The sequence below is a fragment of the Crocuta crocuta genome, unplaced genomic scaffold (assembly GCF_008692635.1).
Source record: "Crocuta crocuta isolate KB4526 unplaced genomic scaffold, BGI_CrCroc_1.0 scaffold693, whole genome shotgun sequence".
NCBI classification, from domain to species: domain Eukaryota; kingdom Metazoa; phylum Chordata; class Mammalia; order Carnivora; family Hyaenidae; genus Crocuta; species Crocuta crocuta.
Window position 1 is genome coordinate 694,348 of NW_027527545.1, and position 13,472 is coordinate 707,819.

Consider the following 13,472-nt stretch of genomic DNA (forward strand, 5'->3'; position numbering starts at 1 on the left):
CCTGGGGCCCCCTTGACCTCTCTCCTGGGGGAGACCGCCCCTTCCTGAAGATTCCAGTAGTCACAAATACCTTCGAGTCCTGCACCCTGGCGGGGTCATCCACAAGCGCTCTCTGACCCGCTTTGCTGAAGTGAGCTCCTTGTTCCTCCCTCGCTCAAGAGCCTCCCATAGCTCCCTGCTGCTCTGTGTCCCCGACCCCTGGTCTCACTCTCTCCTCCTTTCCCAGAACAACCTCATCTCCAAGGTGCCCCGGGGAGCGCTGAGCCGCCAGACGCACCTCCGTGAGCTCTACCTCCAGCACAACCAGCTGACCGATAGCGGCCTGGATGCTACCACCTTCAGGTGGGGGCCGGGACGGGTAGGACAGAGGCGCGGCCTCGTGCTGGCAGGAGGACTTGAAGAGTCAGAGTACAAGCACCCCAACCCTCCACCCCCCTCTGGTGTAGGACTCCCAGACTGAGGCCTCATTTGGTGAGGTGTTCATGGGAGCACCTGGCAGCCATCCTTGCTCCCATCCACTGTGGGCCTCGGTTTTATAGCCCAAACGTCATCACTGTGCGTGCAGACTTGCACCCAGAGCTCTGTCCTGGGCACCTCCACATCTAACCCGGGGACTGGAACCCGCCCTGAGCTCCGCGCGTGTGCTTCCCACCCAGATCTCTCTACTCCTCCAGCCCCAAGTTGGGGTCTTTGGCTTCGACCGCACGACCACTCCTCAACCCTCCTCCCCGAGAGCCCCCACCCCCACCCCACTCTTGGCACCCAGCCAACGCCGGCCCTCTCTCCCACCAGCAAGCTGTACCACCTCGAGTACCTGGACCTGTCCCACAACCGGCTAGCCTCAGTGCCCGCCGGCCTGCCCCGCACCCTGGCCGTGCTGCACCTGGGCCGCAACCGCATCCGCTGCGTGGAGGCGGCCCGGCTGCGCGGGGCACGGGGCCTGCGCTACCTGCTGCTGCAGCACAACCAGCTGGGGGCGACGGGGCTGCCCGCGGGGGCGCTGCGGCCGCTGCGGGGCCTGCACACGCTGCACCTCTATGGCAACAGGCTGGCCCGCGTGCCCCTGGCACTGCCCCGCCGCCTGCGGGCCCTGGTGCTGCCGCACAACCACGTGACCGCACTGGGCGCCCGGGACCTGGCCGGCATGCCGGGCCTGGCCGAACTCAACCTGGCCTACAACCGCCTGGTCAGCGCCCGCGTGCACCGCCGGGCCTTCCGCCCGCTGCGTGCCCTGCGCAGCCTTGACCTGGCTGGCAACCAGCTGACGCGGCTGCCCAGCCCCCTGCCCGGCGGNGAGCCCGAGCCGCTGGCCGGCCTGGCCCAGCTGCGGGAGCTCAGCCTGGCGCACAACCGGCTGCGGGTTGGAGACATCGGGCCCGGCACCTGGTACGAACTACGGGCCCTGCAGGTAAGGCGCGGGGCCGGGAAGCCACACGGTCCCCACGGCCCCTCCCCGCCGCCCCCAGCCCCCACGCCTCGTGGCGTCTTCCCTCATGGCCCTGAGAGGCCTCGAAGAGCCCAGCGAAAGGGCCTGGGGCCGCGCAGGCAGATCCGGCCTCCAGGCCTTGGGCTGTGCCCTCCCGGCCACCCAGCCCCTCCGCCTGCCCAGAGAGAACACGGCGCCTCTGGCTCCTCACCGCCGCCTCGTGCACTGTTTAGGGCCTCTGTGGGTGCAGGCGCTGTTCTAGGCACCGGAGAGGTCGCTGGGCACAGAACAGCACAGCTCCCGGCCCACGGCACAGACGCGCTAGTTAGAAAGCACTGGATGAGTGGGCAGGGTGGGAAGGTGCCAGATCTTTGCGAATGGCTGACCAAAGCGGCCTCTCCAGCGGCAGGCAGATCCCGGTCTGTCTGGGACCCAGCGCCTGCATCACAGCCTGCCTCAGAGGGGACCGGCAGAGGCAGGGATCTGGCGGGGTTGAGGGGGAGGGGCAGGAGGCCCAGGCTGGTGCAGAGCTCCCGGGGAAGAGAGGTTTGGGGCTCAAGGCCCGGGGGCCACCTCTGCCCTTGCGCCCAGGTGCTGGACCTCAGCCACAATGAGCTGTCCTTCGTGCCCCCCGACCTGCCCGAGGCCCTGGAGGAGCTGCACCTGCAAGGCAACCGCATTGGCCACGTGGGTCCTGAAGCCTTCCTCGGCACCCCCCGCCTGCGCGCCCTCTTTCTCAGGTGCCCCGGAGGGGTGGCGGCCGGGGAGAGCAGGTCCAGGGGGTGCAGGGGGGGGCGGAGGGCTGTGGTGGACTCGAGCAGGCCCCTGGGGGGTCAGGATGGTTGTGGTCCCCCTTCCTTGGCAGCCCCCCCCCTCACGCCCGCCCCTTGGTTTCAGGGCAAACAGGCTTCACATGACCAGCATCGCGCCGGAGGCCTTCCTGGGCCTCCTGCACCTGAGGGTGGTGGACACGGCGGGTAACCCCGAGCAGGTCCTGGTCCGGCTGCCGCCCACAACTCCACGCCAGCCATGGGCAGGGAGCCCCTGAGCCCAGAGCGGCCCAGCAGTGTAGCCCAGACCCCTGGGACTCCGCTGGGTCACGGACTGAGACAGTGCCCACCCGGGGCCTCAGCCAGGCTCTCAGACGCCTCAGGGGCTGGGCCGCGTGGCCGGCGCTGGCCAGGAAGCTGGGGGCCAGGGCGCCGCGTCCACACACAGGGAGAGACAAGCATGCGGCCCACACGGCAGGCGCACAGACCGCACCCACCTTGCCGGACATAGTCCCCGCTCCCCGCGCGAGTGGAGACGGCAGCAATAAAGCCTAATAACCCTTCTGCGTGCTCAGCACCTGCGAGGTGCCCTTCACCTTGCAGGAGGGGCTCTCACCGTCCCGGCATCCAGCTGAGGAAACAGAGGCTGTGGGATGCTAAGAGGGTCAGGCAATGTGGTCCCAACCTTGTGGCCAGGGAGCCGCTGGGCTGGCTTTCGAGGGGTCACCGAGAGCCACACCACGTGACAGCTGACCCTACGTGTAAGCCTGAGCACACCCAGGGCCACCAGCTACGAACACACAGGGTACGGCAGACGCCCTCCAGCAGGCCACAGGCCCTCATGTGTCCCTGGGGCAAGCGTGTGAATGGAACACATCCTTCATAGGCACTCTTCCCCCACAGCCTGCCCCCCTCCCCACCTCACAGGCACCTTGCCATCCACCCCCGGGGGGACCGGGGGAGACCCAGCTGGTCGCGGGGTGGGGGTGGGGGGGCAAGAAAGAGAAAGGGGACAGAGTGAGCCANTCAGCCCTGGGGAGCCGGCCGGGCTCTGGCTGACCTCAGCGGCTTCTTTGGGGTGTGGGTGGGCTTTAGGGTTAAGGCTGGGGAGGGACAGGAAATAAAGTGCTTGCAGGGGCCCTCGGGGCTTGGTCCTAGCTGCCCCCTCCCCTCACCTCCGGGGCAGGCCAGGGGCCGGACACCCCAGGCTGTGCAAACAGGACTCTCCGGGGCCCACCCAGCCAGGCCCGGGCAAGGGGCACAAGCTGGCTGGCGGCGCCATCCTCCATGCCCCCGGCCAGGGAGAGCCCAGCGGGGGACGTGTCCATCTGGCGCCGACGGGCTGCTGATTGTCTGCTCTCCGGCTGTGACTCGGGCAGCTCCTCCCGGTGCCAGGGCCTCGGGCGCCCTCCCGGGGCAGCCTGCCGGGTGGGCCCCTCACCTGCGGAGCCGCTGCAGCTACGGGGGAGGCCACCGGGGTCAGGGGGGCGGTGCTCATGGCCACAGCCATACCCCTCAGCCCCCCCCCCCCCNCGGCGGGCAGCCCCAGCCCCCCAGCGCCCCCTAGACGCCGCCCGGCTCACCCTGCTGCCGTCGCTGCCCAGGCGCCGGGCCGCCTCTGTGTAGAACTGCAGCTGACGCTCCAGCTGGGCCGCGTACTCTAGGGGTGGGGGACGGGGTGGGGAGGTCAGGATGGGGACCGCAGTCCTGCCCTCCCCCACACGCCCCTCCCGGAGACCCTACCCCTCCGGATGCCCGGGCCCCCCTGCTCCAGCTGCGCCCTCTGCCACTGGCTGCGTTGCATGATGTCCTGGTACTGCTGCGCCACCTCTGGGGGCACCGGCCGCCGCGCCTGCCTCAGGGCCAGGATCTGCGGGGTGGCAGAGTCGGGGACTGTGGTGGCCCCGCCCGGGGCCTACCGAACCCCCCAGTCCGGCCCCAGGAAGCCCGTCTGGGCAGGCACCCACCTTCCGCTCCAGCCGCTCTTGATCGAAGGCCAGCACGCTGAGGCTGTGCAGGGGCCGGGCCGGCCTATGGAATTGGGGAGGGATGAAGGGCCGCGAGGACCCCCCAGCCCTGACCCTGCATTAATTCTCACAGACGCACTGGGCCCCGGGGACCAGCGGGAGATGAGCCAGGCCCACCCTGGTGCTCTGCTGAGCCCACGACCTAGCGGGGCTGAGGGCTGTACACTCAAGCAACCGGCATGCCCGGGGGGCAGGGAAGGCTTCCTAGGCAAGGCCGTAGCCAGGCTGGGAGCCAGGGAGTTAGAGCTGGGCAGGGGAGGGGGGAGCAGGCGTTGGGTAGGGAAAAATCACAAAGCATCAATATCACAAAGAAAAGCCCAGAGACCAGTGAAAACTGGGTGTAGGTAACCATGAACGAACAGGAGGAAGCGGGGTGAGACAAGACTACTGGATATACTGATAATGGTCTAATCACAAAAGATCTTAAGTGCCAGGCTGAGAAGTTTCAACTGCATGCTTCAGGAGAAGGGGAGCCAGGAGACGTTCGGGAGCAGGGAAGGGACACGCTACAACTTGTGCCTGACGGGACAGTGTCCAGGAGGGACTGAAATAGGGAGAAGGGGCCTCTCCCCAGCATGCCTGGACCCAGCCACCTACCTGTTCCCTGGCTCCCTCGAAGGGGCGGGCACGGGAGGGGCCTTCCCTTTGGGCCCAGCAACCTGCTTTGGTGGACAGAACCAAAGTGATTCCCGGCCCCCACTAAACCAAGCCTCCCTCCCTGGGGTGGCAGGTGGGCCGGAGTCTCACTGTGGGCACAGCTGCGGGCACGGGGTCGATGACCAGCCACCTCTCGGTCGTGGTCTCCAACTGCTGGGCAGTCAGTGGCTCCCGAATCCGGACCATGACCTCCAGCCGCCCCCCAGTGGGCCTGCGGCCATCCAGGACCTGGGTGGAAATGAGGGGAGGCTAGTGAGAAGCGGCTGGCGGCCTGGGGCCGNTGAGCCCCTGGATATAAGTGAGACACTGACTGGCCAAAATGGAGCAGGGTGCTGCGGATACTTAGGGCTGGGTAGTACGGAGGTCTGGGACCCCCTGGGGGAGAAGCTGGGTCAGCAGAAGAGACCCCTAGGAGGCCCGGGGCCTGTAGGGAGCTTTTGAATAATGTTAAACCAGTGACAGAGCCACACACCAGAGCCTGTGGCCAAAGGTCCGCATCTCACCTCAAGGATCTCCCGGACCTCGCACGCGCTCTCCAGGGCGTCTAGCTTCAGCTGGGCCGTGCCCAGCACCCGGTCGGTCTTGAACAGCCCCCTGTGTGCGGGAGCGGGGGACAGGACGGTGGGCCCAGGGCAGCTGCCCCTCCCCCCGAGTCCGCCCAGCACCGGCACCCCCGGCTCACCCCTTGTGGACCACTTCGAACTTGATGCCTTTGGTCTGGATGGCCCTTCGGAAGCCCCGGTGGCTGCGGTTGATGCAGAGTTTGAACTGCTCCTTGAACTCTACTCAGGGAATGAGGGTGGACGAAGAGGAAGTGGGGGGGGAGGGGGGTCAGGCTACGGTCTCAGGTCCTCTCTGCACGGGGCCGGGGGTGCCTCCCGCCGCCGCCGCCGCCACGGCCTCCACTCACCGGGGGAGTCGGTGTTCTTGATCACACTGGTCTTGTCTTTCTGAGCCTCTTCCTGCAGCCAGATAGGAGGCAGGAAGCCTCAGGGGCTGGGGGCTGCCCTGGGACCCCTGCCCACCCATTCCCGGCCCGATGAGGCTGGAGCCCATCCTTCCTCTCCTGGGCCCTCAACATACCACGTTGGGATAGGGGAAGTCGAACCGAACAAAGACATCCAGGTCGCTGGGTGACAGTCCTGCGGGCAAACGAGGGTCAGAGCTGGGCAGTGCGGTGGTCCCCCAGCCCTGACCCCTGCCCGGCGCCCCTCACCTGGGGGCGTGGGCAAGTTGATGCCCTTCACAATAAACAGGAGCATGTCGTTGCTGCTGAGGTCCGGGAAGATCCTTCCGGGAGGGCAGATGGGGACACAGAGGCACGTCAGCCCCAATGCCCGCCCGCCGTCTTCTCCCTTTGCAGGGCCAGGAACCCACCCCACGCTGGCCTTGGTGGGTACATGGGTTCCTGGGCTCCAGTTTTAGGCTCTGGACGGACTGGAGTTCTTTGTGTAGGTCTGCCAATGGCTCATTCTCGAGACTCCTTCAGTCTGGGACCTACTTGGCACAGCTAGTGGCCTCACTGCTGGGGGACCTTCCCTTCATTTAACAATGTTTCAGGGGGCGCCTGGGGGGCTCAGTCAGTTAAGCAACTAAGGAGCAACGCAGGTCATGATCTCGCAGTTTGTGGGTTCGAGCCCTGCGTCGGGCTCTGTGGTGACAGCTTGGAGCCTGGAGCCTGCTTTGGATTCTGTGTCTCTCTCTCTCTCTCTGACCCTCCCCTGCTTATGCTGCCTCTCTCTCTCTCAGAAGTAAATAAAACATTAAAAAAAAAAAAAAAAAGAGGCCCTCTCAAGAGAGGTGACATCATAGGTAATCCTGGATGCCACGAAGGCGCTACTACATGGAGACCTGGGGAAGAGGGTCCAGGCAGAGGAAACAGCCAGTGCAAAGGCCCTGGGGGGGAACACACTTGGTTTGTCAGAGGGACCAAAAGCAGGCCTGCGTGGCAGGAGGCCAGCAACATGGGGACAGTGGGTGGAGATGAGGTGATGGGGAGCCAGGCTATGCAGATGTGGGGGAGCCCAGGCAAGGGGGATGGGGCATCCTAGGTTATTGCAGTGGCTGTCATCTGTAAGTGGGAAAAATGACCCCAGTTCCCCGGGGTGTAGGAAGGCTTCACGGGAGCGGGACCAATACCAACCACGCTGAGGGCTCGCCCAGGCCTGGGGACAAGGCACATCCCTCCCACTTCCCAGTGTGCCACTGGGAACCCCCGTCACCATCTTTCACGTGCACCTCATGCCTGCCTCAGGACCCTTGCATTTACTGTGCTTGCACCATGCAACCAGACTCCCCCCCGCCCCCCCAGAGGCAAGTCCTCTGCCGGCTTCTGGGGAGCGCACACCCCTCTCCAAAGGGGCACCTGGGGCCAAGGGGCATCAGGGCCTTACTTGATGACGCTGAAGGTTCTCTGCTCAAAGCGGGCGGTGGGCGTGGGGAGACCCCGGGCGAACGCCTGCTTCAGGATCTCCATGCTCCGCTTACAGTCCTCTGCCAGCTTTTCAAATCTGCCCGCAAGAGAGCCCCGCTCAGGTCCCTGCTCCCAGGGGTGGGGTGCGGGCACAGACGGCCGGCAGAGGCGGGGACGGGGGCGCTTACTTGCTGGTTTCGGCAATGTTGCCCAGGTGGGTGAACTGGTTAGAGTGGTTCAGGCACATCTGAGGAGCAGAAGGCAGTGAGGGGAGGGCTGGGGGGCCGGGACCCTGAGGGGGGCCTGCTGTTCTGGGCCGGGCGCCCACCTCACCTCATGCTGCTGCCTTATGAGCTTGGTGAGTTCACCGTAGCGCCGGGCCGACTCCTGAGACAGACCTGGGCCAGGCCGCTGGACCAGAGAGAAGTCGTCCTTGTTGACGGGGGCAGGGGGCACCTGGAGAAGACGAGCCTCGTGGGGGAGGGGCCTGCTGGTCAGCCACGAACAGACCCACCCATGGGACTGTCACCCCTTCCTGGAGAGGCCTTCCCGGAGCACTGCTTTGCCCCTACCTTGCTCTTCCTTCTTCCCCGAGGAGAAAAGTGGTGCTCAGGGAGAAGTAGATGGTCCCTCTCAGAGCGGCAAAGTGTTAACTGTTTCCCCCAAATGTGATCCTTACCCCCTCTTCCTTAGGAATGGAGGTCTGGCTGGGCACACAGCCCAGAGACTACATGTCCCAGCATCCCTTGCAGCTGGGTACAGCCATGTGATTCAGCTGTGGCCACTGGGAGGCGGGAAGTGATGGCCTTCACGTCACTTCCTTTAAAGGGAACTGCTCGCCTTGCCCTTTCTCTCTCTCACTGCTTCCCATGGACCCAACATAGGCAGGGCGCCAGTCCACTCTGACCACGTGGACAAGATGACCTTCCAGGGTGCGATCGAGCAACAAGATGGAAGGAACCTGGGCCCTGGATGGAGGGCTCTGTCTTTTCCGGAGCCCAGACTGCCCTGAGTATTACATGCAAGAAACAGGTCTGTCTTCTTTCAGCCACTGAGTCCTGATTCGGGGGGGGGTGCTATTTGTCACAGAAGCTTAACCTCACTAATATCATCCACATCGCATGGCTGCTAAGTGGCCACAGCCTGCCAGGCGGGTGCCTGGGAAGGTTCGGCAGGCCTAGAAGGTTCACCTTGGCGATGTCCACGGGCAGCCCATTGCGTGAGGCCTCCAGCATGGGCTCCAGCCCCTTGGCCTGGCGCAGGTGCATTTTGGCGCCCTCCACGTCATTCTTCTGCTTGGCTCGCAGCGCGGCCCGCAGGAGCTGCTTCTTACGGCCCTCCAGGAAGGCCAGCTGCTGCTGGGCTGTGGGTACAGGGGCGTCTGCGGGTGCTGCCCGGCCCCTGGCCAGGCAACAGGCAGCCCAGGAGGGGAGGGCACACCTACCTCGGGTGGATGTGGCCTTGGGGGCTGTTTTGGCCGCTGGGGTGGAGCCTGACTGGGGTGCCCTTGAGGGCGGGGCCTTGGGCTGGGCCGTGGGGGCCGGAGGGCTGGTGGGCTGCTGAGAGACAGAGCGGGAGGCAGAGCCGTTCCAGCCCCCGCGATGTTCCACTCCCCAAGGGGCCCGGGCCCGATACTGACAAGGGTGACTATCTTCGCTTCTATTTCCTCAGCACCGAATGCCCCACAGAGTCTCATTCTCACTGAATCTTTACGGAGACGAACACGGCCTCTGCATCCACTTTACAGATGAGGCGAGATCAGAGAGCAAAACGGCCTGCCCATGGCTGCACAGCCGGGAAGCTCCCAGGGCCCAGGAGGCTGGGAGGGAGGCCAGCTCTTCCCAGCCTCTGTCAGGGCTTGGCGGCCACACCCCTGCCTTCCCCCAAGACCCCAGCCCCTCACACCTTCTTAGGTTCCTCATCGTCGTCATCCTCTGCGCCATCTTCCTGGTTGGCCAGCTTCATGGCGGTCTCCAGGACCCCCACCAGGCTCTGTGGGGTGGGCTCGGTGGCCTCCAGGCCCTGGATGGGGGGAAAGCCTGGGTGGCCAGTCAGGGCCCAGTCAGGACGGAGAGACCCAGGCTCCAGCGGTAGAGACATGGGCTCCTCCCCCTCCTAAGGCGCCTCAGGGTTTTGGATGTCCTTGGAATCCAGGAAGGAGCTGCTGCTGGTTCCGGATCATCCCAGCCTAACCTCGCACCTGACCCCGGGCCTTGGCCAGACTCCAATGAGCAAGCGCTGGGTGACAAGGGGCACTAGGCCCAACAGGTGGTCACGGGCCTGGATTTCCGGGGGACCACGGTGCTGGGAGATAACTGCGCTCCCGGGGGATGCACAGGCAACTCTGAGAACCCAGAGGAGGCCCCCAATCCCAGGGGGGCTGACAGAAGGCGGAGCAGAGCCGATGCATAAGGAGTTGAACAGAGAAGAAATGGAGGAATCAGAGGGCGGTGGGGCTGGGGAACGGGGTTCCAAATAAACCCCGATTTCCAGTGTCTGCCAATTTCTATGGTATAAACACTCCTATTGTGACCCAATTTTTAAGGTACCGATTACGGGACAAGTTTGCAGAATTCCTGACTGCGGAGCAAGCAGCTCCCTGGGCCTGTACGGTCAGGCGGAATAGCACCTAGAGGCTCAGAGGCCGGGGGGGAGGGGGCGGGGAGCGAGAGGGGACGCTGTGCCTACCTGGGGGCACCGGCAGCTCGGCCACGTCTACTGCTCGGCCAGCCTTGTGGGCCCGGATGGCATCTTGGTATTGCTGTAGCGGACATGGCATCAGGGCTCGCTTGGGCAAGGTCCCCAGGGGCTGCCCACTGCCCACGGGGCCCCCACGCACCTTGACAATGCGCTCGTGCATGCGAGCCTTCCGCTGGTCCCCTTTGGTCTTGGCCTGGGCTGCGGCCACGTGGTATCGCTCCATCCGCTGCTCCAGTGCCTCCAGAAGAGTCCGTGGAGGTGGGGGGACCTCTGGGCCAGAAGGGGGCGCGGGNCCCAGCCTGCCCACCGCACAGGGTGCCAGGGGTCTACCTGGCGTGGAGGGCACTGTGCTGGGAGCTGGAGGCTGTGGTGACGGCGAGGGGGGGTCCGGGGGCAGCTGGTCTGAGGGCAGAGAGGTCCAGTCCAGTGAGGGGCTTGCTTGGGGACCCCCCCCACACACCCCAGGCTGGTGTGGCCTGAGGGGGGTCCCCAGGCGACCAGTGAGGGCGGCGGCATCACGTCCCGAAGGCTGGGCTGGGCAGGGTGAGGGTGGGGTCCTCACCAGGCGGAGGAGGCAGGCGGGTCAGGGCTACAGCCTCCCCCCGGCTCAGGGCCTCTAAGACGGCATCGAAGCTCTGAGAAAAAGAAGGAGATCAGGGGAAGAGGCTGCACTTGGAGGCCAGGACCCTGTGGGGAGCCTCCATCCATTCCTCTGCACCATCTTGCTTAAGCCCCTTCTGATACTTATGCCCATTTCACAGAGAGGGTAAACTGGGGCTTTAAGAGATATGGAAAACTACAGGTGTAGAGCGACTGAGAGTCAGGCTTCAGATCTGGGTCTGTCTGACCGCAGAGCTCCTGTTCTTTGCAGAGTCGGGAGCATCGGGTCTTCTCCCTCCGACCCTGTCCCCCAGTCAGGACGCACCTTGGCCACACGGAAGTGTCTAGCAGCAGTGGCGGTATCTCCCTGCTGCTTGGCGTGGAGGGCGGCCAACTTATACTCGCGCTGGCGGCTCTGCAACTGGGCCAGGGGGGCGGGGCTGCAGGGACCTGGAAGGGGGAACAGCGTACTGACCGTCTCCGTTTAATCGTCACAGCGAAGGCTGTCCCTTAGGTCTGACTTACAGCTGTGAGAACGAAGGCTGGGAGGCGTGATGGGGACTCCGTCCCCAACTGGCAGTCTCCGGAGCCATTGCTGTCTTGTCCCCAAAACAGTTTTGGAAAACTTGACGCAGTACCTATGCATCATTCACGTGGCATCTAAAACGATTCGCCTGGGGGCGCCTGGGTGGCTCAGTGGGTTAAGTGTCTGACTCTTGATTTTGGCTCAGGTCATGATCTCACTGCTCGTGACGGTGAGCCCCGTGTTGGGCTCCGCACCGACATCGTGGAGCCTGCTTGGAACTCTTTCTTCATGTGCATGCTCTCTCTCTCTCTCTCTCAAAATAAATACGTAAATATTAAGAAAAATAGGGGCACCTGGGTGGCTCAGTCGGTTAAGCGTCCGACATCGACTCAGGTCATGATCTCGCGGTTTGTGGGTTCGAGCCCCTCGTCGGGCTCTGTGCTGACAGCTCAGAGCCTGGAGCCTGCTTCAGCTTCTGTCTCTCTCTCTGACCCTCCCCTGCTCACGCTTTCTCTCTCTCTCTCATTCTTTAAAAAAATAAAACATTAAAAAAGAAAAAATAATAATAAAATTATTTATCTTAACTTTATTTTTTAAAATGTTTTTATTTATCTTTGAGAGAGAGACAGAGCACAAGCCAGTGAGGGGCAAAGAAAGAGAGAGAGAGAGAGACGCACACACACACACACACACACACACACAGACACACACAGAATCTGAAGCAGGCTGTCAGCACAGAGCCCAACGCGAGGCTCGAACACACGATCCGTGATCATGACTTGAGCCGAAGTCGGATGCTCAACTGACTGAACCACTAAATTTGGGTACCTCTAAATTGCTTTTTAAACAGTATGTTATAGTATCAAATAACATGTCCAACAGGTTTTCAGGGTAAGTATCTCTAAATTGAAAGCAATCGGTGTCATTTTCAGTATAAAAAAACAAAGCACTATTGCACTATCACCTGACCAGGCGCACAAATCCTAGAACCGTGTGCAAAGCATGGGTTGTGCTTTTTCAGACGGACCACTGCAGCTACAGCTTTAAGTTTAGGTGTATTTGCCTGAAAAGGTATCCGTGGGTTGAAGCAAGAGAGCTTTGACACTTGATCGGTTTTATTTCCTATCACTGCAAGCCTCTCAGAGTTAAGAAAATGTCCTTCCAGAGGTGCCTGGGTGGCCGAAGTCAGTTGAGCGTCCCTCTGACGCTTGATTTGGGCTCAGGTCATTATCCCAGGGTTGTGAGATCGAGGCCATGCTGACAGCTTAAGATTCTCTCTGCCTCCCTCTGCCCCTCCCCGACTTGTGCTCTGTCTCAAAAAAAAAAGGCAAAGGAAACAAAAACATTTTTCCAGTTTGAATCATTGGTATTATTAGCATGGCACTGAACAAAGCCTAAATGTATCAGGCTTTTTGATACGGAATTTTCATATACCAAGAGTAAGATTTTATCGGCACGGCATTTATTAATGTCATGGCTGGGGCTGGGTCCACTCTACGAATGAATTCCTGTTTTCTTGGTCATCTTTTCCCAACTTTGTTCTTTTAAAAAAAATTTTTTTTGTTGTTTATTTATTTTTGAGAGGGAGAGAGAGAGCATGAGCAGGGGAGGGGCAGAGAGAGAGGGAGACACAGAATCAGAAGGAGGCTCCAGGCTCTGAGCTGTCAGCACGGAGCCCAACGCCGGGCTCCAACTCACAAGCTGGGAGATCATGACCTGAGCCGAAGTTGGACGCTTAACCAACTGAGCCACCCAGGCGCCCCTCTTCGTTCTTTTTTAAAGCAGCAAGACACCCGCTTCACACCAACAAATAGACAGGAAGACGCAAATCATGTTCCCACCATGTGGCGGGCTTCCCAGAACCCTACCAAGTCATATGCCAAAAACCCCATCGTGAAAAAAAGCTTTGGTGATTTTGGCTGANGAACTCACAAGCTGGGAGATCATGACCTGAGCCGGAGTTGGACGCTTAACCAACTGAGCCACCCAGGCGCCCCTCTTCGTTCTTTTTTAAAGCAGCAAGACACCCGCTTCACACCAACAAATAGACAGGAAGACGCAAATCATGTTCCCACCATGTGGCGGGCTTCCCAGAACCCTACCAAGTCATATGCCAAAAACCCCATCGTGAAAAAAAGCTTTGGTGATTTTGGCTGAGCATTTCGGGTGATGATTTCTACCCCTCTTCCCTAAACTTTGCCAAAACAACAGCTTAGAAACCAGCCTGGCCATGGAAAGATTTAGACCTGTTGTTTACTTTCTCAACGGGGCCAGCCCAGCTTTAAGTGCCTCTTAGGGTTCATTTGTTTGGGGCACGTTTGCCCCTGGGGCAGAGCCTGTGTTTATTTTCTAG

At 62.0% G+C, this 13,472-nt stretch overlaps 2 protein-coding genes across 2 annotated transcripts in view; one reads left to right on the plus strand and one right to left on the minus strand.

Moving 5' to 3' along the window:
- PODNL1 (podocan like 1) overlaps window positions 1–2,742 on the plus strand; it is a 3,813-nt gene extending 1,071 nt beyond the window's left edge. The window contains 4 exon segments of the mRNA XM_077765794.1: window positions 227–342; window positions 793–1,408; window positions 2,018–2,166; window positions 2,324–2,742. Of these exon segments, the coding sequence (XP_077621920.1) occupies window positions 227–342; window positions 793–1,408; window positions 2,018–2,166; window positions 2,324–2,498 (1,056 nt within the window). The 3' untranslated portion in view covers window positions 2,499–2,742.
- Window positions 2,743–3,633: 891 nt separating this feature from the next.
- CC2D1A (coiled-coil and C2 domain containing 1A) overlaps window positions 3,634–13,472 on the minus strand; it is a 15,441-nt gene continuing 5,602 nt past the window's right edge. The window contains exons 7-28 of the mRNA XM_077765805.1: window positions 10,919–11,043; window positions 10,556–10,628; window positions 10,324–10,395; window positions 10,133–10,263; window positions 9,982–10,054; window positions 9,199–9,332; window positions 8,738–8,852; window positions 8,484–8,656; window positions 7,627–7,749; window positions 7,482–7,540; window positions 7,274–7,390; window positions 6,097–6,170; window positions 5,964–6,022; window positions 5,791–5,842; window positions 5,563–5,662; window positions 5,384–5,474; window positions 4,971–5,108; window positions 4,821–4,882; window positions 4,164–4,227; window positions 3,940–4,066; window positions 3,780–3,856; window positions 3,634–3,654 (exon numbers count right to left, since the gene is read on the minus strand). Of these exons, the coding sequence (XP_077621931.1) occupies window positions 3,634–3,654; window positions 3,780–3,856; window positions 3,940–4,066; window positions 4,164–4,227; window positions 4,821–4,882; window positions 4,971–5,108; window positions 5,384–5,474; window positions 5,563–5,662; window positions 5,791–5,842; window positions 5,964–6,022; window positions 6,097–6,170; window positions 7,274–7,390; window positions 7,482–7,540; window positions 7,627–7,749; window positions 8,484–8,656; window positions 8,738–8,852; window positions 9,199–9,332; window positions 9,982–10,054; window positions 10,133–10,263; window positions 10,324–10,395; window positions 10,556–10,628; window positions 10,919–11,043 (2,060 nt within the window). The remainder of the gene's footprint in view (window positions 3,655–3,779; window positions 3,857–3,939; window positions 4,067–4,163; window positions 4,228–4,820; window positions 4,883–4,970; window positions 5,109–5,383; window positions 5,475–5,562; window positions 5,663–5,790; window positions 5,843–5,963; window positions 6,023–6,096; window positions 6,171–7,273; window positions 7,391–7,481; window positions 7,541–7,626; window positions 7,750–8,483; window positions 8,657–8,737; window positions 8,853–9,198; window positions 9,333–9,981; window positions 10,055–10,132; window positions 10,264–10,323; window positions 10,396–10,555; window positions 10,629–10,918; window positions 11,044–13,472) is intronic.